This window comes from Monodelphis domestica, chromosome 1, assembly GCF_027887165.1.
Source record: "Monodelphis domestica isolate mMonDom1 chromosome 1, mMonDom1.pri, whole genome shotgun sequence".
Classification (NCBI taxonomy): Eukaryota; Metazoa; Chordata; class Mammalia; order Didelphimorphia; family Didelphidae; genus Monodelphis; species Monodelphis domestica.
The window spans coordinates 482,134,589-482,154,812 of record NC_077227.1 but is presented as its reverse complement, the minus strand read 5'-3'; the positions used below and the strand labels follow the sequence as shown (position 1 = coordinate 482,154,812).

The 20,224-nt window shown below is 39.6% G+C and overlaps 1 protein-coding gene across 4 annotated transcripts in view; it reads left to right on the top strand.

Annotated features, from left to right (window-relative positions):
- Positions 1 to 20,224, top strand: part of COL20A1 (collagen type XX alpha 1 chain) — a 127,450-nt gene that overhangs the window by 59,770 nt on the left and 47,456 nt on the right. For all 4 annotated transcript variants that reach the window (XR_008915410.1, XM_056812840.1, XM_056812838.1 and 1 more), the window contains 12 exons: positions 1,348 to 1,458; positions 2,417 to 2,560; positions 3,422 to 3,580; positions 5,689 to 5,844; positions 8,350 to 8,469; positions 12,586 to 12,750; positions 16,152 to 16,316; positions 16,631 to 16,788; positions 17,456 to 17,585; positions 18,272 to 18,438; positions 18,831 to 18,954; positions 19,287 to 19,426. Coding sequence is in view for 3 of the 4 variants with exons in the window: in XM_056812840.1 (XP_056668818.1) it covers positions 1,348 to 1,458; positions 2,417 to 2,560; positions 3,422 to 3,580; positions 5,689 to 5,844; positions 8,350 to 8,469; positions 12,586 to 12,750; positions 16,152 to 16,316; positions 16,631 to 16,788; positions 17,456 to 17,585; positions 18,272 to 18,438; positions 18,831 to 18,954; positions 19,287 to 19,426 (1,739 nt within the window). In the remaining variant the exon portion in view is untranslated. The remainder of the gene's footprint in view (positions 1 to 1,347; positions 1,459 to 2,416; positions 2,561 to 3,421; positions 3,581 to 5,688; positions 5,845 to 8,349; positions 8,470 to 12,585; positions 12,751 to 16,151; positions 16,317 to 16,630; positions 16,789 to 17,455; positions 17,586 to 18,271; positions 18,439 to 18,830; positions 18,955 to 19,286; positions 19,427 to 20,224) is intronic.

Below are 20,224 nucleotides of genomic sequence, written 5' to 3'. Positions count from 1 at the left end.
AACACAAATAGGGGAATTGTGACCAGAGACAGATGTTTACACCTGAGAATTCACAGGGATAATGAGTAGAGTCAAAAGAGAGTTATCTGAACTACCAGTTAGTGCCCAGAAGAAAGGCAGAAGTAAGTAAAGATAAGAATATGTCCTTGGTATAATGTGAATCAAGGCTGGCACTAGTTAAATAGAATGGATCATGTGAGTATGGGTTCACATATTCACTAGTAAGGACACTGGATCAGGCTCTGAGGTGGGAGTCTAAAATTGAGGGGATTAAATCACTCAGGTATCCAGAGAGTCAGCAGTCTAGAGGATGCCATGACTGGGAATGTGGCAATAATATGACTGGGATGGAATGAAAAATATAGTGGATAATATTTTCTGGACTTGGGGCTTTTTATCTTGTTTCTATATTTTCATTACTTAAATTTGGCTTTTACTAGTTTTAGATATTCCATGGGATTTTATTTTCAAACCAAGGAGATGTTTCTGAGTTCCTAAGGGATACAGTTTTATGTTAAAAAAATTAGAAACAAAAATTTGAGGCTATGGAATTAAATTTTTTTGAAAAATGTAAAATGATTAGCTATAACTTTTCCAGTAATATTCATTTTTAAGAATTTCAGGATTGATAAAATGAGTAATATGGAAAATTTTTGTATGATTGCACATGTAAAATCAATATAACTTGGCTTGCCATCTTAGGGATAGAGGGGGGTAGGAAGGATTGAAGGTTGGGGAGTAGGAAGAAGGGAAAGAACTTGGAACTCAAATTTTTAAAAAATGAAAGTTGAGTGTCAGGGTTGATGGAGATTGACATATTGTGCTTATCAAAATGAGTGACAATGAGAAATATAACAAGTATAAAAGTACTTTTAATTTCCACAAAAAAGATTCTTTAATTTGGAATTTACACATTTCACTTTCAAATGTAGCAAACATCAGGATGATACAACTCATCTGTGCAGTTAGCCATCTCTACTTAATGATGGTAGCTGATGGAAACTTTCTTGAGATTAAGTATATCTCACACTCAGATTTGATCTCATGTGAGCTCCTGACATCAAGGAGCTCACAATCTAATTGCTATATTCCTTTTTGTTGTCAGAATGAATTCATTGTGTTAGTCTCAGTCTTGACTTTGATTTGAACTTTTTTTCCCATTGAAAATGGAGAAGAATTTATGTAAGGAACTGTATTCAAGAATATCTAATAATTTGGCCATTGCTTCTGGGGTTCCTCCCCCCTCCAGATTTGGAAGAATTTCCCACAGTTTGGAAAACTTCCTCCGACCAAAGTTACTTGAATACAGTCTCATCATCTCTCCAGGGACTCTGACTTCTCTTACAGGGACTAGCCGACTAAGACTGACTGTGCTGTCTGAAGATCGACTCCAGATGAAGTGGAAGGAATCAGAAGGAAATACCAATGGCTACAAAGTCCAAGTAAAGCCCATGGCAGGTAGTAAAAAGCATAGTGGAAGTGGGAGGATAGGTCTTGGGACATAAGGCTAGGCAAGGGAATGGACCTGTACTGAATTACACAGAACTTCCCCCTTGCCCTTCTTGGGTGGGAGGAAGTTCAGAGTGCAAATGTCTATTGTCCTCAGAGCTAAGAAATTGGGCCCTAGTGTTCCAAGCTGCATTTATTTTTTATACTATCTTAAGATTAAATTCATTTCTTCATTTTCATCCAGCAAATTGTGTTGCTAGTGAAGCCATGGACTTGGTGCTGAGTGGGATACAAGGATGCTTAAAGCAGTCTTTGTCCTCAAGGATCTCATAGTTTTAAATATACTAAAGATCATCCTAGATATGATATGATAAAGATGCTTAACAATATTTGCATATAATAAGCACTTAGTAAATGTTTATTGAAGTGAGTTTTTGTAAGACTTTAGAAGAATCTATAATCTCAATATTGGAAAAGCCCTTAGTTACCTAGTCAATGAATTCCCCCTGAGAAGGGAAGACTTCAAAGAGGATATGTCATCTATACTTGAATTATGGGCAGGATTTAAATAGGTAAATGTGTTGGAGGAAGACATTCAAGTCTGGGCAAAGAATGTGTAAGACACAAAGCCAGAAAAACACAGGTATGATCAGAGAATGAACATGAAGCCATCTGAGTTAGCTAGAGCACAGAGTACATGAGGGGAGTAATCTACACCTAATCAAATACTTATGATAACTTCTCTACATCTCTCATCTAACCATTTAGAAATGTGTCTAATGACAGAGAGGACCTGTGAGTCCTATGAGTATTCCCCTTCTGGTCCTATTCAGAAGGATGTAGCAGGGAAATCTTAAGACCTGGATGTGTTTTAAGTAGGAGACCCCCACCCCTGATTAATTAATCAATGTGTTCCCATTCCGTCCAAGATGCAGGTCTTTACTACGACTACTGTTTTTTTTCTAAGGAGACTCAGAGCAGGAAGTGATGCTGACTACCAAGACACCTAAAGTCACAGTGGTTGGACTGAGCCCCACCAAGGAATACACACTCCAAATATTTGCACTCAGTGGTTCCCGTGACACTCTACTGGCCAGGCGGAGATTTGTGAGTAAGTTGTTCCTGCTGGGTGATACTGCTAGTGTCCTCTCTTGAGACTTTCTTTTAGTAACTCAGCCTCAAAAATTAGCACAGACCCCAAAGAACCCTGGAAATGAGCCAAAAAAGCAGAATGAATTTAGCAAGACAGTCTGTACTATGAGAGTCAGCATGATCTATAGAAGAATGTAATGGAAAGAACCTTTGAACTGGAAATTAGTAGACCTCAGTTCTATTCTCAGCTCTGTGTGGACCTGTGAATTGTTGTGTGACTTTAGATATTATTCCCTTTATGTAGTCCTCATTTCCTCATTAATGGAATGATGACTTTAGACTAGATGGTCTCTAAGGCCCCTTCCATCACTAAAGTCTTGTGATACCTTTTGAAAGCCTGTCTTTTCCTATGTGAGGCTTTCCTAGAACTCTGAGTATATTTAGTTCAAGTAGGCCCTAGTGAAAGGGGAAGCAGGAAGGTGAAGTGTTGGGGAAAGGTGGCAGAATCCCATGCAATAGATTTATTGCCTCTAACAAACTCTGAAACTATTATCACCATTTTATAGATGAGAAAACTGAGAACCAGAGAGATCAAGTAATAGAGCCAAAATCAGTCACAAAGCAAATCTAAGCAGAAGGAATCGGCATCTATAGTTGTCCTTGATTTTCTCCTTAGATTCTATTAACTTTGTGACATTGGGTGAGAAATCCTATGCCTTTAAGCCTCAAGATTCCTCATCAATAAGATGAGGATAACAGCAAGCCTCCTTCCCATCTTACTGGAATATTGAATCATAAGAGACAGTGAATGTGATAGAAGTTTTCCTTGTATGCCTGCCACTGGACTTTGGCCCTGGGTAATGTTTCATATTGATTTTAGTTGAGGATTTGAAAAGCATCTCCACAGGCAGAAATAGCCGGAAGCCATCAGGGGAAACTTTGGAGTTCATTCCTTCTTCAGTAGGAAATCATGAATTTGACCAGGTTCCTGAGCTTGAAGTGGCTTCACCAACTTGGAGTGGAGTCTCTCCCACTTTAGGTAGGTACAGACCCAGGGAGAGGGTTTGGATATATTGGTGCGAAGAAGTGTAGTACAGAGTCACTTTATTTGGGGATCCCCAAATTATTTTTGGATGCCAACATTGCTCATTGGATGAATTTAGCCCACACATAAACTGCAAGTCACTTATGCTATTTATCATCTTCATCATCATCATAATCATCATCATTAGATGTCATTGATGTGTTGTATATAGATTATTTAATTCAATTGACCCATTTATTGAGCACTTCTGAATGACTATTCATATGCTAGGGAAGTTGGGGGATACAAAAGTGGAAATACGTGCTCCCTATATTCATGGATCATACAGTTTAATTGATTTTATGCTCAAAACAAACACCAATTAAATGCTACATAACTGTAGGAATTTAGAGAAGGGATGGGGTGGTAGTGGAATAAAAGTGCTTGCAAGTCATAGAGAAGATACAGGAGGCCCAAGACTACAGATAGGTGCCACTTAGTCTCCTTTTCTTGACCTCAAATTTCCCTGAGATCTACTCAGCTGAATTATGGACCCTCCTTAGCTCAAACCTACCCAATGTGGAGCAGGGAAAATCAGAGCAGAAGCTACTGAAGACTGCCTGAGGAAGTATCCTTCAAAGTCAGTCCCTACACCCAGGAACACTTGGGACATGGTCCCTATGAGGACAAAGCTTTTGGAAGCACATCTAAGAACTGATGAATCCAGAAAATCAGGGCAGAGAAGGTGGGACTCATTCTCCCACAGGTGCTGGGCCATATTTTCTCCAGCAGACCAGTGGTTCCCTGAGGATAAAGAGCTATATTTTGCTATAAATCAGAACAGATGGTAATTAATTGTATGAAGTAATATGGAAATATTAGAGAGGAAAGGAAAGAGAAGACATGCTTGCTATTTCTTAACTACTTGGTCCTAAGTCACTTCATGGATTTTTTGGATGGGATTGTACCTCCCCCCTAGTATAAAGTATCCCTAATGCCAGGAAGATAGAGAAATGATATAGATATACACAGAGATGTATGTATATATAATATATAATACAATGTGCATATCCATACACATGTGTAAACAACATCTATTGCATTGTGCATATATATGTTGTGTTATATATGTTATGATGTGTATGTATATGTGCATGCATGTGTTTGGCAGTCAACTTGTATTTATTATAAACTAGCATTCATGTACAAGGCACTGTACTAAATGTTGGAGATGCAAAGAAAGTCAAACTACTTTTTTTCAAGGAGATTACAATCTAATGGGGAAGACAAAATTCAAACAAGTACTATAGTATATACATATCTACATGTTATATGTGTGCAGCATTTGCATAATACATAATATATTCATATAAATATAACAATACACATATGTATACACACATGCACATATTCATCTCATGAAATGAGAAATTCCCTAAGGTCTGGGACTATATATATAAGCAGACCAGCAATTCTCTATGATGAACAAGCTGCATTTTACTACAAATCAGGACAGAATGTAGTTGGATGAAGTATAAGCTTCTTTGGGCAGGCAAATTCTGTAATTAGTTCTGGACCCTTCTAATATAAGTAGCCTGTTATGTCTGAAAGGATAGCCTGCACAGGAAAAGTTACAAAAGAAGTATAGAAATAGGACCGTCAGTTAGCAGAGAAGATAGAGCATCATGCCTGGAATTGGAAAGACCCGAATTCAAATTTGATGTTAGACAATTCCTAGTTATGTGATCCTGTGCAAGTCACTTAGTTGTTATTAAGAGAGAAAGGCTTTTTTTTGTTGTTGTTTTAAAGTATAGAAGCCCAGTATACAAAATTAAAGGAGCTGTCCATGGTTCTAGGATTGATTACCCTATTTTTGCATGCCAGAATGAGTACAATGGAAAAAGAGCTAGATTTGAGAAAAGGACTTGGTGAGTTTGTCTCAGCTCTGCTGCTCTCTACTTGTGTGACCTTGGACAAGTCATTTATCTTGGCAGGCCTTTAGTATTCTCACTGGTAAAATGCAAAGGTTGGAGTAGATAATCTGTAAAATCTCTTAACTCTAGATAAAGACTTCTTTGATCTATCTAGTTCTGCCTTAGCTGTCTCTGCCTCCATCTTCCAAGGTCCCCAGTTCTATTGTGACACCTCCATTCCTGTGGACATAGTATTCCTGGTGGATGGATCCTGGAGCATTGGCCGAAGTAACTTCAGGCTCATCAGAGAATTCCTAGCTAATGTCATCTCTCCTTTTCACATTGCCCAGGATAAAGTCCGAATTGGTAGGTACAAGGTTGTTCTCTTGTTGGCCCTTAGCATGTCCTTGGTGACAGTGGTTGTGTTTCTCCAACAGTAAAAATCTAGGGTTAGTGCATTCAATGCAGGATGGATTCCTCTAGGTTTTGAAATTAAAAATAAAAAGAAGTCCCCAGAAATGATGAATAAATGGAGGTGACAGCTTAATACTTTGGAGTAATATCAAATGTGGATACTTCAACCAGTAGCACCCTTCCTCTTTAGTTTTTCCCAGGGAACGCTTGCAATTTCTTCATTAGCAAGAGGAAGCAGAGGGTGCATTGCTTTCTTTTTTCTTTATTAAATTTTTTTATTTTAATAACAGATTTCCATATCAGTTTTCCAAATCATATGATCCATATTTTCTTCTCCCACTTTCCACTTCCCTTCTTGGAGCTGACAAGCAATTCAGTCTAGGTTATACATGTATTATCATACAAAACATATTTTCATGTTATTCACTTTTATAAGCAAATAATATTATAGAACCAAAATCCAAAAAATATCCAAATAAACAAAAAATAAATCATATGTTTTCATCTGCATTCCTACTCCAACAGTTCTTTCTCTGGAAGTGGATAGCATTTTATCACCATTAGTAGCTAAATCTACCACATTTGATCATTCCACAATATTTCAGTTACTGTGTACAATGTTCTCCTGGTTCTGTTTATTTCACTCAGTTCACATAGGCCTTTCCAAATCTTTCTGAAATCATCTTGTTCATCATTCCTTATATAGCACAATAGTATTCCATCATCATCATACACCACAATTTATTCTCCAATTCTCCAATTGAGGGACATCCCTTTAGTTTCCAATTCTCTGCCACAACAAAAAGAGCAACTATATTTTTTGTGCAAACAGATCATTTCACATTTTTAAAATTACTTTCAGATACAGACCCAGTAGTGATATTACTGGATCAAAGGGTATGCATCCTTTTAAAGTCCTTTGGACATAATTCCAAATTAACCTCCAAAATGGTTGGATCAGTTCACAACTCCATCAACAATGCATTAATGTCCCAATTTTGCCACATCCCTTCCCATGTTTATCCTTTCCTTTACTGTCATATTGGCCAATCTGATAAGGTGTAAGGTGTTATCTCAGAGTTGTTTTAATTTGCATTTCTCTAATCAAGAGAGATTTAGAACATTTTTTCATATGATTATTGATAGCTTTGATTTCTTTATCTGAAAACTGCCTATCCATATCCTTTGACCATTTATCAATTAGGGAACAACTTGGATTCTTATATGTTTGACTTAATTCTTTATATATTTGAGAAATAAGACCTTTACCAGAGAAATTTGTTATAACCCCCCCCCACCCAGTTTGTTGTTTCCCTTCTAAACTTGGTTACATTGGTTTTGTTTGTACAAAACCTTTTAAACTTAATACAATCAAAATTATTCATTTTACATCTTGTAATGTTCTCTATCTCTTGTTTTGCCTTAAATTCTTCCCTTCTCTACAGATCTGACAGGTATACTATTCTACGTTTACCTAATTTACTTATATCACTCTTTATATTTAAGTAATATACCTATTTTGAACTTATCTTGGTATAGGGTGTGAGATATTGATCTACACTTTTTTTCCATACTCTTTTCCAATTTTCCCAGTAGTTTTTGTCAAATAGTGAGTTCTTATCCCCAAAGCTGGAATCTTTAGGTTTATCAAATACTAGATTGCTGAGGTCATTTAACCCTTGTCTATTCCCTTGATCCGCCCTTCTATCTCTTTGCCAGTACCAGATTGTTTTGATGATCATTGCTTTATAGTACAGTTCAAGATCTGGTATCATGCATTGCTTTCTACATTAGTCTGGTGGATCACATGGCAAACTGCTGGGGGTTTCATATTCTTCCTCATAGAACATCCAGGAGTATTTATGAAGACAAAATGCTATTTCCTGCCTCTATTTATGATATTCTTAATGTGATACATGTGAACTATTTTTATTAAATTCATATTGTGATAATTGTTTTTAAATAATTGGTTTCCTTTTTAATTCTCTGTATTTTGCTTTAAACATTTGAAAATATTTTTCTTTGAGGATCTCCATAGGCTTTACCAGACTACCAAAGGGATCCATGACATAAAAAGGGTTAAAAATCCCCACTCTTTGGGAAAACCCTTTTGACTTCATGTTTATAAGTTCTGGGCCCATCTCTGAACCAAAGGACGTAGAAAATTTCCAGAAATCTTGGATACCAAATTGGAGATATGATCAATTCATCGACATTATGTTCCAATAGGATGTTCCAATTGGGAGGGAACTCAGTAGATTTGCTACAGGAGAGACCTCCAAGAGATATCCAGGATCAAGAAAATATTAGCCCATTAATGAAGTTGTTCAATGGCAAGGGAAACTACTTAGGGAAGAAAGAAGCCCCAAGAGGAAGCAATTGTTTTGAGAAGCACCTCTCCCTTGTCATTATGCAGTCCTCATTTGCCCACATCTGATCCCCTCCTCTTTTTCCCAGGTTTGTCCCAATATAGTGGAGACCCCCGGACTGAATGGAATCTGAATTCATTTAGCACCAAGGAAGAAATTCTAGAGGCTATTCGAAATCTCCGTTACAAGGGTGGTAACACCTTTACAGGTACCTTAGCAACATTTCTTTATTACAATGAGGGCTATTTCTTTCCCCTTCTTCTTCCTTTCATCCTATTAAATATAATTTCCTAAATGCACCTTAACCTAGACATGGAGCATTCATTTTTACCTGTTGGACAAGGTTGTTTGTTTAGAGTATGACACATCTATGTGTTCAATCACCCATTATTTTGCATATATCCAAAAGTTGTTTAAGCTGTGTGTATGTGTATGCCCTTATCTCCTCTACTAGACTGAACTGTCCAAACAGGGGCATGTGTGCACTGAGGGTGAGCCAGATGTGTTGGCCTACAACTGGTCTATTCTGTTTGCCCATTTATGACAGGAACCACAACTTTTCTACTATTCTTTCCCTGGAGCATCTACTAAGGGGTTCTCAAAACTGAAAAAAAAGTTTCAGGACACAGGTGTGACTTCAATTCAATTCAACAAGCATGCATTAAATACTTACTACTTGCAAGCTCTTTTGCTAGACCCTGGGGTAGTAAGGAAGGAAAATGACCCAGGTTCTGCTATCAAAGGGTTTATGGTTTAATGTAGGGGAAAAGACTATATGATGTGCACACAAAAATATAGGATATGAGGTAGAATGCCATTGGACCAAAGTGCTCTAGTAAGATTTGAGAAAGGAAGGATCACTTTTAGGTGGAGGGACCAGGACAATTCTTGGAGAAAGTTAAACTTAAGCTGGGATTTGAGGGAAGAGAATACTTTTAAAAATTTTTATTTAGTCAATTTAAAACATTATTCCTTGGTTACAAGAATCATATTTCTTTCCCTATCTCCCCTCCCCCACCCCTTCCCGTAGCGATGCGCAATTCCACTGGGTTTTACATGTGTCCTTGATCAAAACCTATTTCCATGTTGTTGATGTTTGCACTAGGATGATCATTTAGAGTCTACATCCCCAATTACATCCCCCTTGACCTGTATAATCAGTTGTTTTTCTTCCGTGTTTCTGCACCCACAGTTTTTCCTCTGAATGTGGATAGTGTTCTTTCTCATAGATCCCTTCCGAGTTGTTCAGAATCACTGCATTGCCAATAATAGAGAAGTCCATTACATCCAATTGTACCACAGTGTGTCAGTCTCTGTGTATAATGTTCTCCTGGTTCTGCTCCTCTCACTCCGCATCAATTCCTGGAGGTCATTCCAGTTCACATGGAATTCCTCCAGTTTCTTATTTCTTTTAGCACAATAGTATTCCATCACCAACAGATACCATAGTTTGTTCAGCCATTCCCCAATTGAAGGACATCCTCTCATTTTCCATTTTTTTGCCACCACAAAGAGTGCAGCTATGAATATTCTTGTACAAGTCTTTTTCCTTATTATCTCTTTGGGGTACAATCCCAGCAGTGTTATGGCTGGATCAAAGGGCAGACAGTCTTTTAGTGCCCTTTGGGCATAGTTACAAATTGCCCTCCAGAATGGTTGGATCAATTCACAGCTCCACCAGCAGTGCATTAATGTCCCAGCTTTGCCACATCCCCTCCAACATTCATTACTTTCCTTTGCTGTCATGCTAGCCAATCTACTAGGTGTGATGTGATATCACAGAGTTGTTTTGATTTGCATCTCTCTGATTATAAGAGATTTAGAACACTTTTTCATGTGCGTATTAATAGTCTTGATTTCTTTAACTGAAAATTGCCTATTCATGTCCCTTGCCCATTTATCAATTGGAGAATGGCTTGATTTTTTTGTACAATTGATTTAATTCTTTATAAATTTGAGTAATTAGACCTTTGTCAGAGGTTTTTGTTATGAAGATTTTTTCCCAGTTTGTTGCTTCCATTCTAATTTTGGTTGCATTGGTTTTGTTTGTATAAAACCTTTTTAATTTAATGTAATCAAAATTATTTATTTTACATTTTGTGATTTTTTCTAATTCTTGCTTAGTCTTAAAATCTTTCCTTTCCCAAAGATCTGGCATGTATACTGTTCTGTATTCACCTAATTTGCTTATAGTTTCCTTCTTTATATTCAGGTCATTCACCCATTCTGAGTTTATCGTGGTGTAGGATGTGAGATGTTGATCCAAACCCAATCTCTCCCATACTGTCTTCCAATTTTCCCAGCAGTTTTTATCAAATAGTAGATTTTGGTTGCCAAAGGTGGGATCTTTGGGCTTATCATAGACAGTCTTGCTGAGGTCACTTACTCCAAGTCAATTCCACTGATCCTCCCTTCTGTCTTTTAGCCAGTACCATATTGTTTTGATGACCACTGCTTTAGAGTATAGTTTGAGATCTGGGATTGCAAGGCCACCTTCCTTTGCTTTTTTTTCCCATAATTTCCCTGGATATCCTTGATCCTTTGTTCTTCCAAATGAACTTTGTTATGGTTTTTTTCTAATTCAGTAAAAAATCTTTTGGTAGTTCAATGTGTATGGCAATAAATAAGTAAATTAATTTGGGTAGGATTGTCATTTTTATTATGTTAGTTCATCCAACCCATGAGCAATCAATGTTTTTCCAATTGTTTAGATCTAGTTTTAATTGCGTGGAGAGTGTTTTGTAGTTGTGTTCCTATAGTCCCTGTGTTTGTCTCTGCAGATAGATTCCTAAGTATTTTGTATTGTCTAGGGTGATTTTAAATGGAGTTGGAAAAGAATACTTTTAACAGGCAAAGATAAGAAGAAAATGCATTCTAGGCTTAGAAACCAGTATATATGAGGTAAAGCTGAAAAAGTCAGCTGGAGCCTTACATGCCAGGGTGAGAAGTTTGTGTGTTATCCTAGAGGCAAGAGGAAAAGATCGCTTTTGTTGTTGATACTGTTGCTGTTGTTGTTTATGATTCTGTATTTATCAAGTTGAGAAGGGTCATCATAAAAGCAGTGCCTTAGGAAGATGAGTTTGGTATAACTGTGTAAAGGATGGCTTGGCAAGGGGAAAGATGAGAGACAGGGAAGTCAATTAGAAGACTATTTCAGGGGGAGCTAAGTGGCCCAGTGAATTGAGAGTCAAGCCTAGACACAGGCATTCTGGGTTCAAATCTGACCTCAGACACTTCCTAGCTGTGTAACCCTGGGAAAGTAACTTAACCCCACATTGCCTAACCCATACTGCTCTTCTGCCTTGGAACCAATATTCAATATTGATTCTAAGATGGAAGGTAAGGGTTAAAAAAAAGAAGACTATTATAGAAGTCCAGGCAGGAGATGATAAGGGCCTGTGCTAGAGTACAGATTATGTAAGTGGGGAGGAGAGGTCTTATATGAAAGATACTGTGTGGGGAGAATTGACTAGACTTGGCAACTTGATTAGATATGGAGGGAGAGGGAAAAGCCAAAGAGGACGCCATGGTTTCAAGCTAGGGTAACTGAAATAGAGATAGGTTTAGGGGAAAGACAAAGAGTTTGTTTTTTTACTCATCAGTGATGCAAACTGAGGATTATGGTGAGCAATTAGAAGTGAATATACAGATTTGAAAGTTATCTGAATAAAAAGGATAATTCAATCCAAGGAAGTAGCTGAGAATGAGATAAAAGAGATGATACCAGAGTCTCAGAAGACTATCAGGCTTAGGGAACCCTTAGAAGATGGATTCTGAGTCAGCAAAGGACTTCAAGGGGGATCATTCAGACATGTGGGGGAGAACCAGGAAACAGTGTCTGGGCAGCTGAGGAAAGGGAAAGTATCTAGGAGGAGAGCACAGTTAAAATCTTCTTTCCAAACACAGGGGTGTTCTCTGTTTCAGCCCTTTGGCAAACATTTTTTTTTGTATGTAAACTCTGAGTCTGGGAAAGTAAAGAGGAGTCATAATCTCTTACCACAGGGCACACAAAGTCAAGTTGGAGAGGTGAGATAAACCTATCAGAACAGTATGTACTGGCTGACTGTAGGCAAGACATTTTAATTTCTCTAAGCCTCTGTTTCCTCCCCTGTAAAATGGGAAAGTCTCCCTTCCAGCTCTATTGTCTTGTAATCCTAAGAGCAAAACATTGAAATTTTGATTCTAAGGATTCTAGGAATTCAGAGAAGGAAGAGTTGTTTTTTTGTTTGTTTGTTTGTTTTTGTGGGTAGGAACATTCAAGGTTGACTTCATGGAAGAAGTGGCATTTATATTGGTTTGTGACTTTGCACTTTCCTCCTTAAAGGTCTTGCACTGACTCACGTACTGGAGCAGAATCTGAAGCTTGAAGCTGGGTCTCGTTCTGAGGCAGTTAAAGTAGTCATTCTTCTGACTGATGGCAAGTCCCAGGATGATGCCCGACTTGCTGCTCAGGTTCTGAAAGATGTGGGCATAGACATCTTTGCCATTGGTAAGATACTCCTTAGAACCTGCACTTGATCCTCCTTTTTGGAGACATTTTCCGCCAGTCACATTGTGAGAACAGAGTATAAATAGGTTGGATAAAGACCTCTGAAATTTTGTGATCACTTCTCTATCTTTAGGGAATATGAAATTCTGAGTATTAATGTTCTTTATTTTTCACTTAAAACCCAAATTCCTGGGTTGTTTTAGAAGTCTGGCCAACTGGCATCAACATTGGGAAGTGGGTGAAGGCTTTCCTCAGCCCCTCCTCTCTATCCCAACTCCTAATACCCTCTGCTCCATTCAGGAGTGCAGTCTCCCTAGCTCTCGCACGTTGATATCATCAAGATTTGATCCCAGGAAAGTCTCTGTCATCAAACTCTTCGCTGATGCATGAATGACAGTCATTGTGCTCCTTACCTAAGGGGTATCTACATCGTAAGTCTTTTCTCTGGTTATCACATGACAGGGATCTGCCCCAGTGGCTAGCAGATGGAGGAGAAGACTTGATTTTCTCTGAGCTGCCTTCCAGCTTGAAAATACTGTAACTGTGTGGAACAAAGTCCATCAATCAGTCAATTAATCCAACAGTTAGTCAGTCAGTTGGTCAATAAGCATGTTAGGTCAATAAGCACTTGCCTATGGGCTAGGAACTATGTCAGGTGCTAGGAATACAAAGAAAGATGGGGAAAGGGGAGTTTCTTGTCTGAAATCATACCCTGAGGGGGTGCCTACCTTCCTTACCTTTTTTTAAGGTTGCCTGGGCCCAGGGCATGCATTTATCAGTGGTGCCCTGACCATGCTTGGCATTCCTGCTTCCAGACTGATCTGAGTGTTGTTTTGAGAAGACACTGATCAGCAATTATCTTAATAAGACAAACAGAGACGCAGCAACCTCTCCCCAGGCGTCTCTGTACACAGTGTAAATCAAATGAAGGTGATTATAGTTATCAGTTGTGGCACCATTTGGCCTCTTGGTGTGACATCCTATTAGTATGACGTGGGTGTGGGGGAGTAGCTGGAGCCTCCAAGGAGTAAGGAATGAGGGAATGTTATTTTTAAAAGAACATTTGGCTCTGTCCATGTTTCACTGTCTTTATTGTAGAGTCTATTTCTGTAGCTCTATTTATCTCTGTCTGTCTCTCTCTGTCTTTTGCCCTCTGTGAGCATCTTTCTTTTTTTCACAAACATGCATATATGTTGATTGGGAATGGATTTTCCTCCTTTCTCTCCCCAGAAGCAAAACCAGAGAATGTGTAAGTTTTTGGAGAGCAAGGGGTGCTATAAGGTGCTCTGGCCTGGAGACCACAAGAATGGAGTTTTAGGCTTGGTCTTTGAGCAGGAGATGGCCAAGGCAACCTCTGGAGATTCCCTTCCTGCCCAGTGGTACAATGTAAAGAGCTGTTAGCCAGTGTGTAGGTCAGAGGATGTAGGTTAAAACCCTATTTTTGATACTTAAATTTGATAGAGGGAGAGTCACCTACTATGTGATGGAAAGTCACTTATCTCTATTGGCACTCGGTTTCACTCATAAAATGAGGGCTGGATATTGTACTAGATGCCCTTTGAGATACCTCCAGATCTCTATCCATGATCTTCAGTTATCTCAGGTTTGGGGCAGGTACAAGAAGATATGGGGCTCCACCTAGTAAGCAATGAGTTTCCACCACTCTTCTGCTGGCAACCCTGTCCCTCTGATGAACAGTACTGATGTTGTACCCTTTTCTCTGGCTATTGAAGAAAGATAGAGGTGGCGCTGATAGAGGGTCAGGCACTTAGCTTGAGGTAGCTTCGCTAGGTGGCTCAGTGGATGATAAGTTCTAGGCCTAGTCAGGAAGACCCAAGGTCTCCGGATACTTACTAGACATGTGACCTGGGGCAGGTCACTTAACCTGGATACTTACTAGACATGTGACCTGGGGCAGGTCACTTAACCTCTACTTGCCTTGGTTTCCTCAACTGTGAAATGGGGATAAGAGCACCTACCTTCCCATTTTGTGGTGAGGATCAAATGAGGTAATATTTGGGCAGTACTTAACACAATTAGCACATAATAGGGACTATGTAAATACTAGCCATTATTATTATTTTTGTTAATAATGATAATTATCTGAGTAAACTCCATGGAGCTCAGTTTTAAGCAAAGGGGAAGCAAATATGATAAAGGGGCAGCTAGATGGTGCGGTGCTTAGAGTGCTAGGCTTGGAGTCAGGAAGAACTCCTCTTGGGGGTTCAAATCTGGCCTCAGATACACAATAGCTGTATTTTTCATCCTGTTTTCTTAATGGTTTCTTCTATAAAATGAGCTGGAAAAAGAAATGGCAAACCACGAGCTGGAAAAAGAAATGGCAAACCACTTCAATATCTTTGCCAATGAAATTCCAAATGGGGTCATGAAGAATCAATCATGGCTAAAACAACTAAACAACAAAAGTATGGCAGAGTAGAAAGGGTATTAGCACTGAAGCCAAAACACCTGGTTTTTAGTCATAGTTTTGCTAATTTGCCATGTGACTTTGAATAAAGGCTCTTTACATTTTGGAACCTCAGTTTCCTCAGTTGTCAAATGAGACAGTTGGACTCAATTTTTCTGAGCCGCCTCTTAGCTTGAATATTCTGTGACTGTGGGATAAGGTTAGTCGATGAATCAGTCTATAAGCAATTATTGAGCACTTATTATGTGCTAGTTAATTCTTGAGTACTTCACTGAGATGTTTATTTTACTTTTTTAATTCAAAAGCTGTTTTTATTTTTTATTTTTCTTTATTTATCCTTTTACCAATTACATGTAATAAATTTCTACATGAGTTTTCCAAATTTATATCATTCAACAAATTTTCTCCCTTCCTCCCTGCCCTGCCCATCTCCTGGATCTGGCAAGTGATTCTATCTGTTATACATGTATTATCAAGCAAAACATATTTCTATATTGTTCATTCTTGTAAGTGAATAATCATATAAAACCAAAATCCAAACAAACAAGTGAAAAATCATCTGCTTTCACTGGGATATTTTAAAAAATAATTAACTGAAGTAAGACCCAAATTTCTGCTAAACACTGGGGATGCACAGAAAGTCAAAGCATGGCCCTACTCTCAAAGAGCTAACTTCCTATGTGTGACCTTGGCTAAGTCACTTAACCAGCCTTTAGTGCTCTTCTTCTATCTTGTAATTGATAATAAGACAGAAGGTAAAAATTTACAAAGAAAAAAAAGAAACGATTTGTTGTTCAGTTGTTTGTGTCACATCTTTCCAGATTGCTATAAAATTCATGTATAAGGAGGGTTATCAGAGAGGTACACAGGGGAGGAGAGATAACTTGGGAAAAGAAAATTTGGGGGAAATGAGAAAGTCGTATGGAAGGAGCACACCCAACATCTGCACTCCAAGATCTGATTTTTTGCACAGGAGTGAAGAATGCCGATGAGTCTGAGCTGACACACCTGGCATCCCTTCCCCTGGATGTCACAGTTCACAATGTCCTGGATTTCCCTCTCCTTGGCAACCTGACAAGCAGGCTCATCAGGCTCCTCTGTTGGAAGATCCAAGAGAGAAGTCAAAGCAGGGACCCAGGTGAAGGGATTCATTTGTCCACATCTCTGCCCCCTTGTCCAAGCAGTGACCCTGCCCCCAGCCTGTGGAGATGTAGTATCCACTAGACAGACAGATTGCTTCAATGGGTGATGAAGGAAACCTCTTTTTCTCTCCTTTTCCCCTCCCTTCTCAGCTCCCATTTCTAGAAATGACCTCCAGAGGGAGCTGAAGGAATTGCTAATGGAGAAATACTCTGGAGCTCTATTTCCTCCCCCCCCCCCCCCCCATAATGTGTAGGAATACATTGAAGGGAGTTAGTCTGTCTGCTTCTCCTCCCTTACTCTCACCTACAGGCGTCCCGGCTAATAGATGGCCCCATCCAAGCCCCACGAACTTGATTGTATCAGAAGTGACAGCCTCAGGATTCCGCCTGGCCTGGACCCCTCCTCTGGAGCCTGCCAGGAAGTACAGGATCATATACCATCCCTCCAGAGGTGGCACACCCAGGGAGGTAAGAGGAGCCAAGAGAATATGAATGACCAAACCCTGAAAATAGTTGAAAAAACTCACCATTCACTAGTGGCAGAATGGTCAAATTCACATTTTGCTTTTTTTTTTTTGTCCCCCTAGTTTTGGGGCAAAGGAGATGGTGATTAAGAGGAGAAACCAGGAACCACGATAATCAAATGCCTGGATAAGAATGCCTAGTTTATTTGCTTTTTTGCTTCCATTCATTTGGTATAGCTAATTCTAGTCCTAAAGTCCCCAAATTTGGGTTTCATTTGACTGGCCCTAGACTGGCTCCATAGCTGTGAATCTTGTCTTCTGAATCTGAATCTTAAGCAGCTAAGCAGCTTACCATGAGTTGGATTCTCATGAGTTTTGTGTTCTGATTAATTGAAATGTATAAAATGGACTAAAAAAAAATTGCAGAGCAGTAGAACTGGAAGAGTGTTTAGAGATCAATCTCGTTCCAACTCCTCATTTAGTAAATGAATAAGTTGTGGCCCAGAGATGTTAGACAACTTCCCCAAGGCCAATGAGTAGGAGGCAGAGCTGGGGCTGGAACCCAAGGGACCCAGGCCACTGATTTTCAATTATACCCTGCTGGGTATATGGGAAACCCTCTCCAGCTTCACAGTGTCAAGGTTGTTCTGTCCCACCTCTCTCTCTTCCAGGTCACAGTGGAAGGGGCTACCTCATCTGCCCAGCTGCTGAATTTGACCTCCAACACAGAATACTTGGTCACGGTGTTTCCTATCTATAAGGATGGTGTTGGAGAGGGGCTCCGGGACATTGTGACTACATGTAGGTCAGGAGTAACTCTGTGGCTAGGTCTTACCTTTGGTTTTAAATGAAGTGGATCCAGGGACCTTTGACTCTTAAGAAGCTTGTAGCTTCTTCTCCTGGCTTTGGTTATAATGCCAGATCTTGTGAGGGGATCCAGCTCTATTCTAGAAACCGTACACAGAGGATATTTTTCAGGGGGAAGGGTCTAGGCCTGGAGAGTGGGGGGAGCTGACTTTCACGGTGACCCTGGATTAAACATGGCATCTTGCTAAGTTTCAGCTTCCTCACTTAAAACATTATTAATGGAGGTTGGACCTCACTTCATACACATAGAAGATATCATGGAGTGGTGTCAAAAGCATTGAAGTTGGAGTCAGGAGACTTGGGTTCAGATGCTGGCTGTGATGCTAGCTAACTGTGGCTATGGAAAAGTCACATGATTTAGCCTCAGTTTTTTCATTCTAAAATGGGGAGAATACTTGTCTTGTTTCCCACATAGAAAGGTTATTTGGAAAAGGTTTTGTAAGGCTTTGAAAACTATAGAAATTTAAGCTATGATTGTCATGCAAATAATGCTCACCACTATTTCCCAACCCTTCAACCCCACTCATCCCTTTTGTAAGCTTGATTTCCATTTTGAGTTTTCTTAAAGTGGGACCTATCTGTCTGGCCTCCCTCTCTGACTCTGTGCTCTCCTTGGACAGTACCACTGTCTCCTCCAAGCTCATTGACCATTTTCAGCGTGGACCACAATAGTATCCACTTGACCTGGAAGCCCTCAAATAAAGCTACTAAGTACCTGGTTCATTGTACTTCATCAGCTTCCCTTAGAGAGCAGGAGGCAGATGAAGAAGAGGAAGGTGGGAGAGAGGTATGTGCAAGGTTATCCTCTAGGAATCCCCACTTGAATTGCTTGCTAGGTTCCTGAGGCTAATCCAACCAGCAATTATTTCAGAGTGGTCCAGATTAAACAATCTGCTGAAGGATATGGTGAGAATGATGGTGGAAAGAGAAGGAAAGAGAAGATTTAGACTTAAAATATCTTCTTTTTATCAAGACTAGGACTATTCTGACCCCCTCATTTTATAGATGAGGAAATGAAGTCCAGAATGAGAGTTGCTTGACCTAAGTCCCACAGCAAGTTATTAGCAAATGATGGGAAAGATGGTAGTGGGGATGGGGAGAGTCCTGGGTTGAGGGTGATGAATGCTTGGCTTGACCAAACCCTCTACCACAATACCACATTGGGCTCTTGTGCTCCAGGTTCTAGTGAGGGATCCTGAGGTTCTGCTGGAAGGTCTGGCTCCTGGTACAGAGTATAGCATTGCTGTATATGCCCTCTTTGGGGAAGAAATCAGTGAGCCCCAGAGCATCCAAGCCAAGACCTGTAAGTGACACCATGATGATTCTTTCATAAACCTCATTTCTCCCTTTTTTATTTCTCCTTTTGGCTCCAGTCTCCTCCAAACTTTGGGCACTTATCTATATATTTTTCCATCTTCTAATAAGCCTTCCTCTTACAGAAGAAGAGCTATCAAGGAGTCTTTCATAGGGGAGCAGGGAGGGATCAGAACAAGATATTTCCTTTCCAGATTTGTCTCCTCCTTGGTCAAATAATCCCCACAATCTACTAGTATGTTAATTTATAAGGCACATTCAAAGAAATATATGAGAATCCAAAACCTCATAGTTCCTAAGTGCATGATGTTGAATTTGTAGTGTCTTTGGATCTCCCCAAACACCTGAGCTTCTCTGAGGTCAGCCACAGCTCTGTTCGAGTTCACTGGGAGGCATCATTGAGGGGAGTTCGCATGTACCATGTGTCCTATGTCTCACTGGAAGGGAACCAAGCTGGGGAGGTGAGTGTCTGACAGGACAATATGACCTCAGCCTTGGTAGGGCATATCCCTGAGAGTCCCAGAGTACAACTTGCAAGCCACCTTGGATTTCTTTTCTCAACTCTCTACTCTTCTGGAATAAGGAATGCTTTTTAAAAATCCAGGCAAATGACATAGAATGACAATTTATTAGGTCACCTTGAGATGGTGGAATGAGAAACCAGGGGTAGGAAAATGGGAAGGAAAGTAACAGGAAACCGAGTAGAGGGAGGGAAGATTGTAGATGTTGGCTGGTGGTTACCTTAGTAGCTGGGAAATTTTTTTAGACCATATGTCCTAGAAATGTGACTGACTTACTCATTCTAAGATCCCTCATTTCCAGTTCTTTTCTCAATCATTTTGAGATGCCTATCATTCAAAGCATCCACCCCTCATTCCCTTCTTCCCTCTGTGACATACTCTTAAAGGAGATCAAATGTGCTATTTCCAGTATTTACAAGGAATAAATTCAGAAGTGTCACCATGCGGTTACATGTGATCGAAGTGCATGAAAGAAAACAACCTAAATGTCCAGATAGCACCTAAGCTTATGAGTGCTACCTAATGTTGAGGTTCTTTCAAGCAGGTCTGGGGTTCAGTCCCTGTGGACTATCTTCTCAGGAAGACACCTTCATGTGACTACCATCCACTTCAACTATCTGCTCCATCCCTAGGACTGCCTTTGCCATGGCTCCATTTTAACTTTTGGTTTTATTTGTTAATCCTATTGGAGAATTTTACAATCCATGCCAAGTCTATAAACAATCAGGAATCACCACC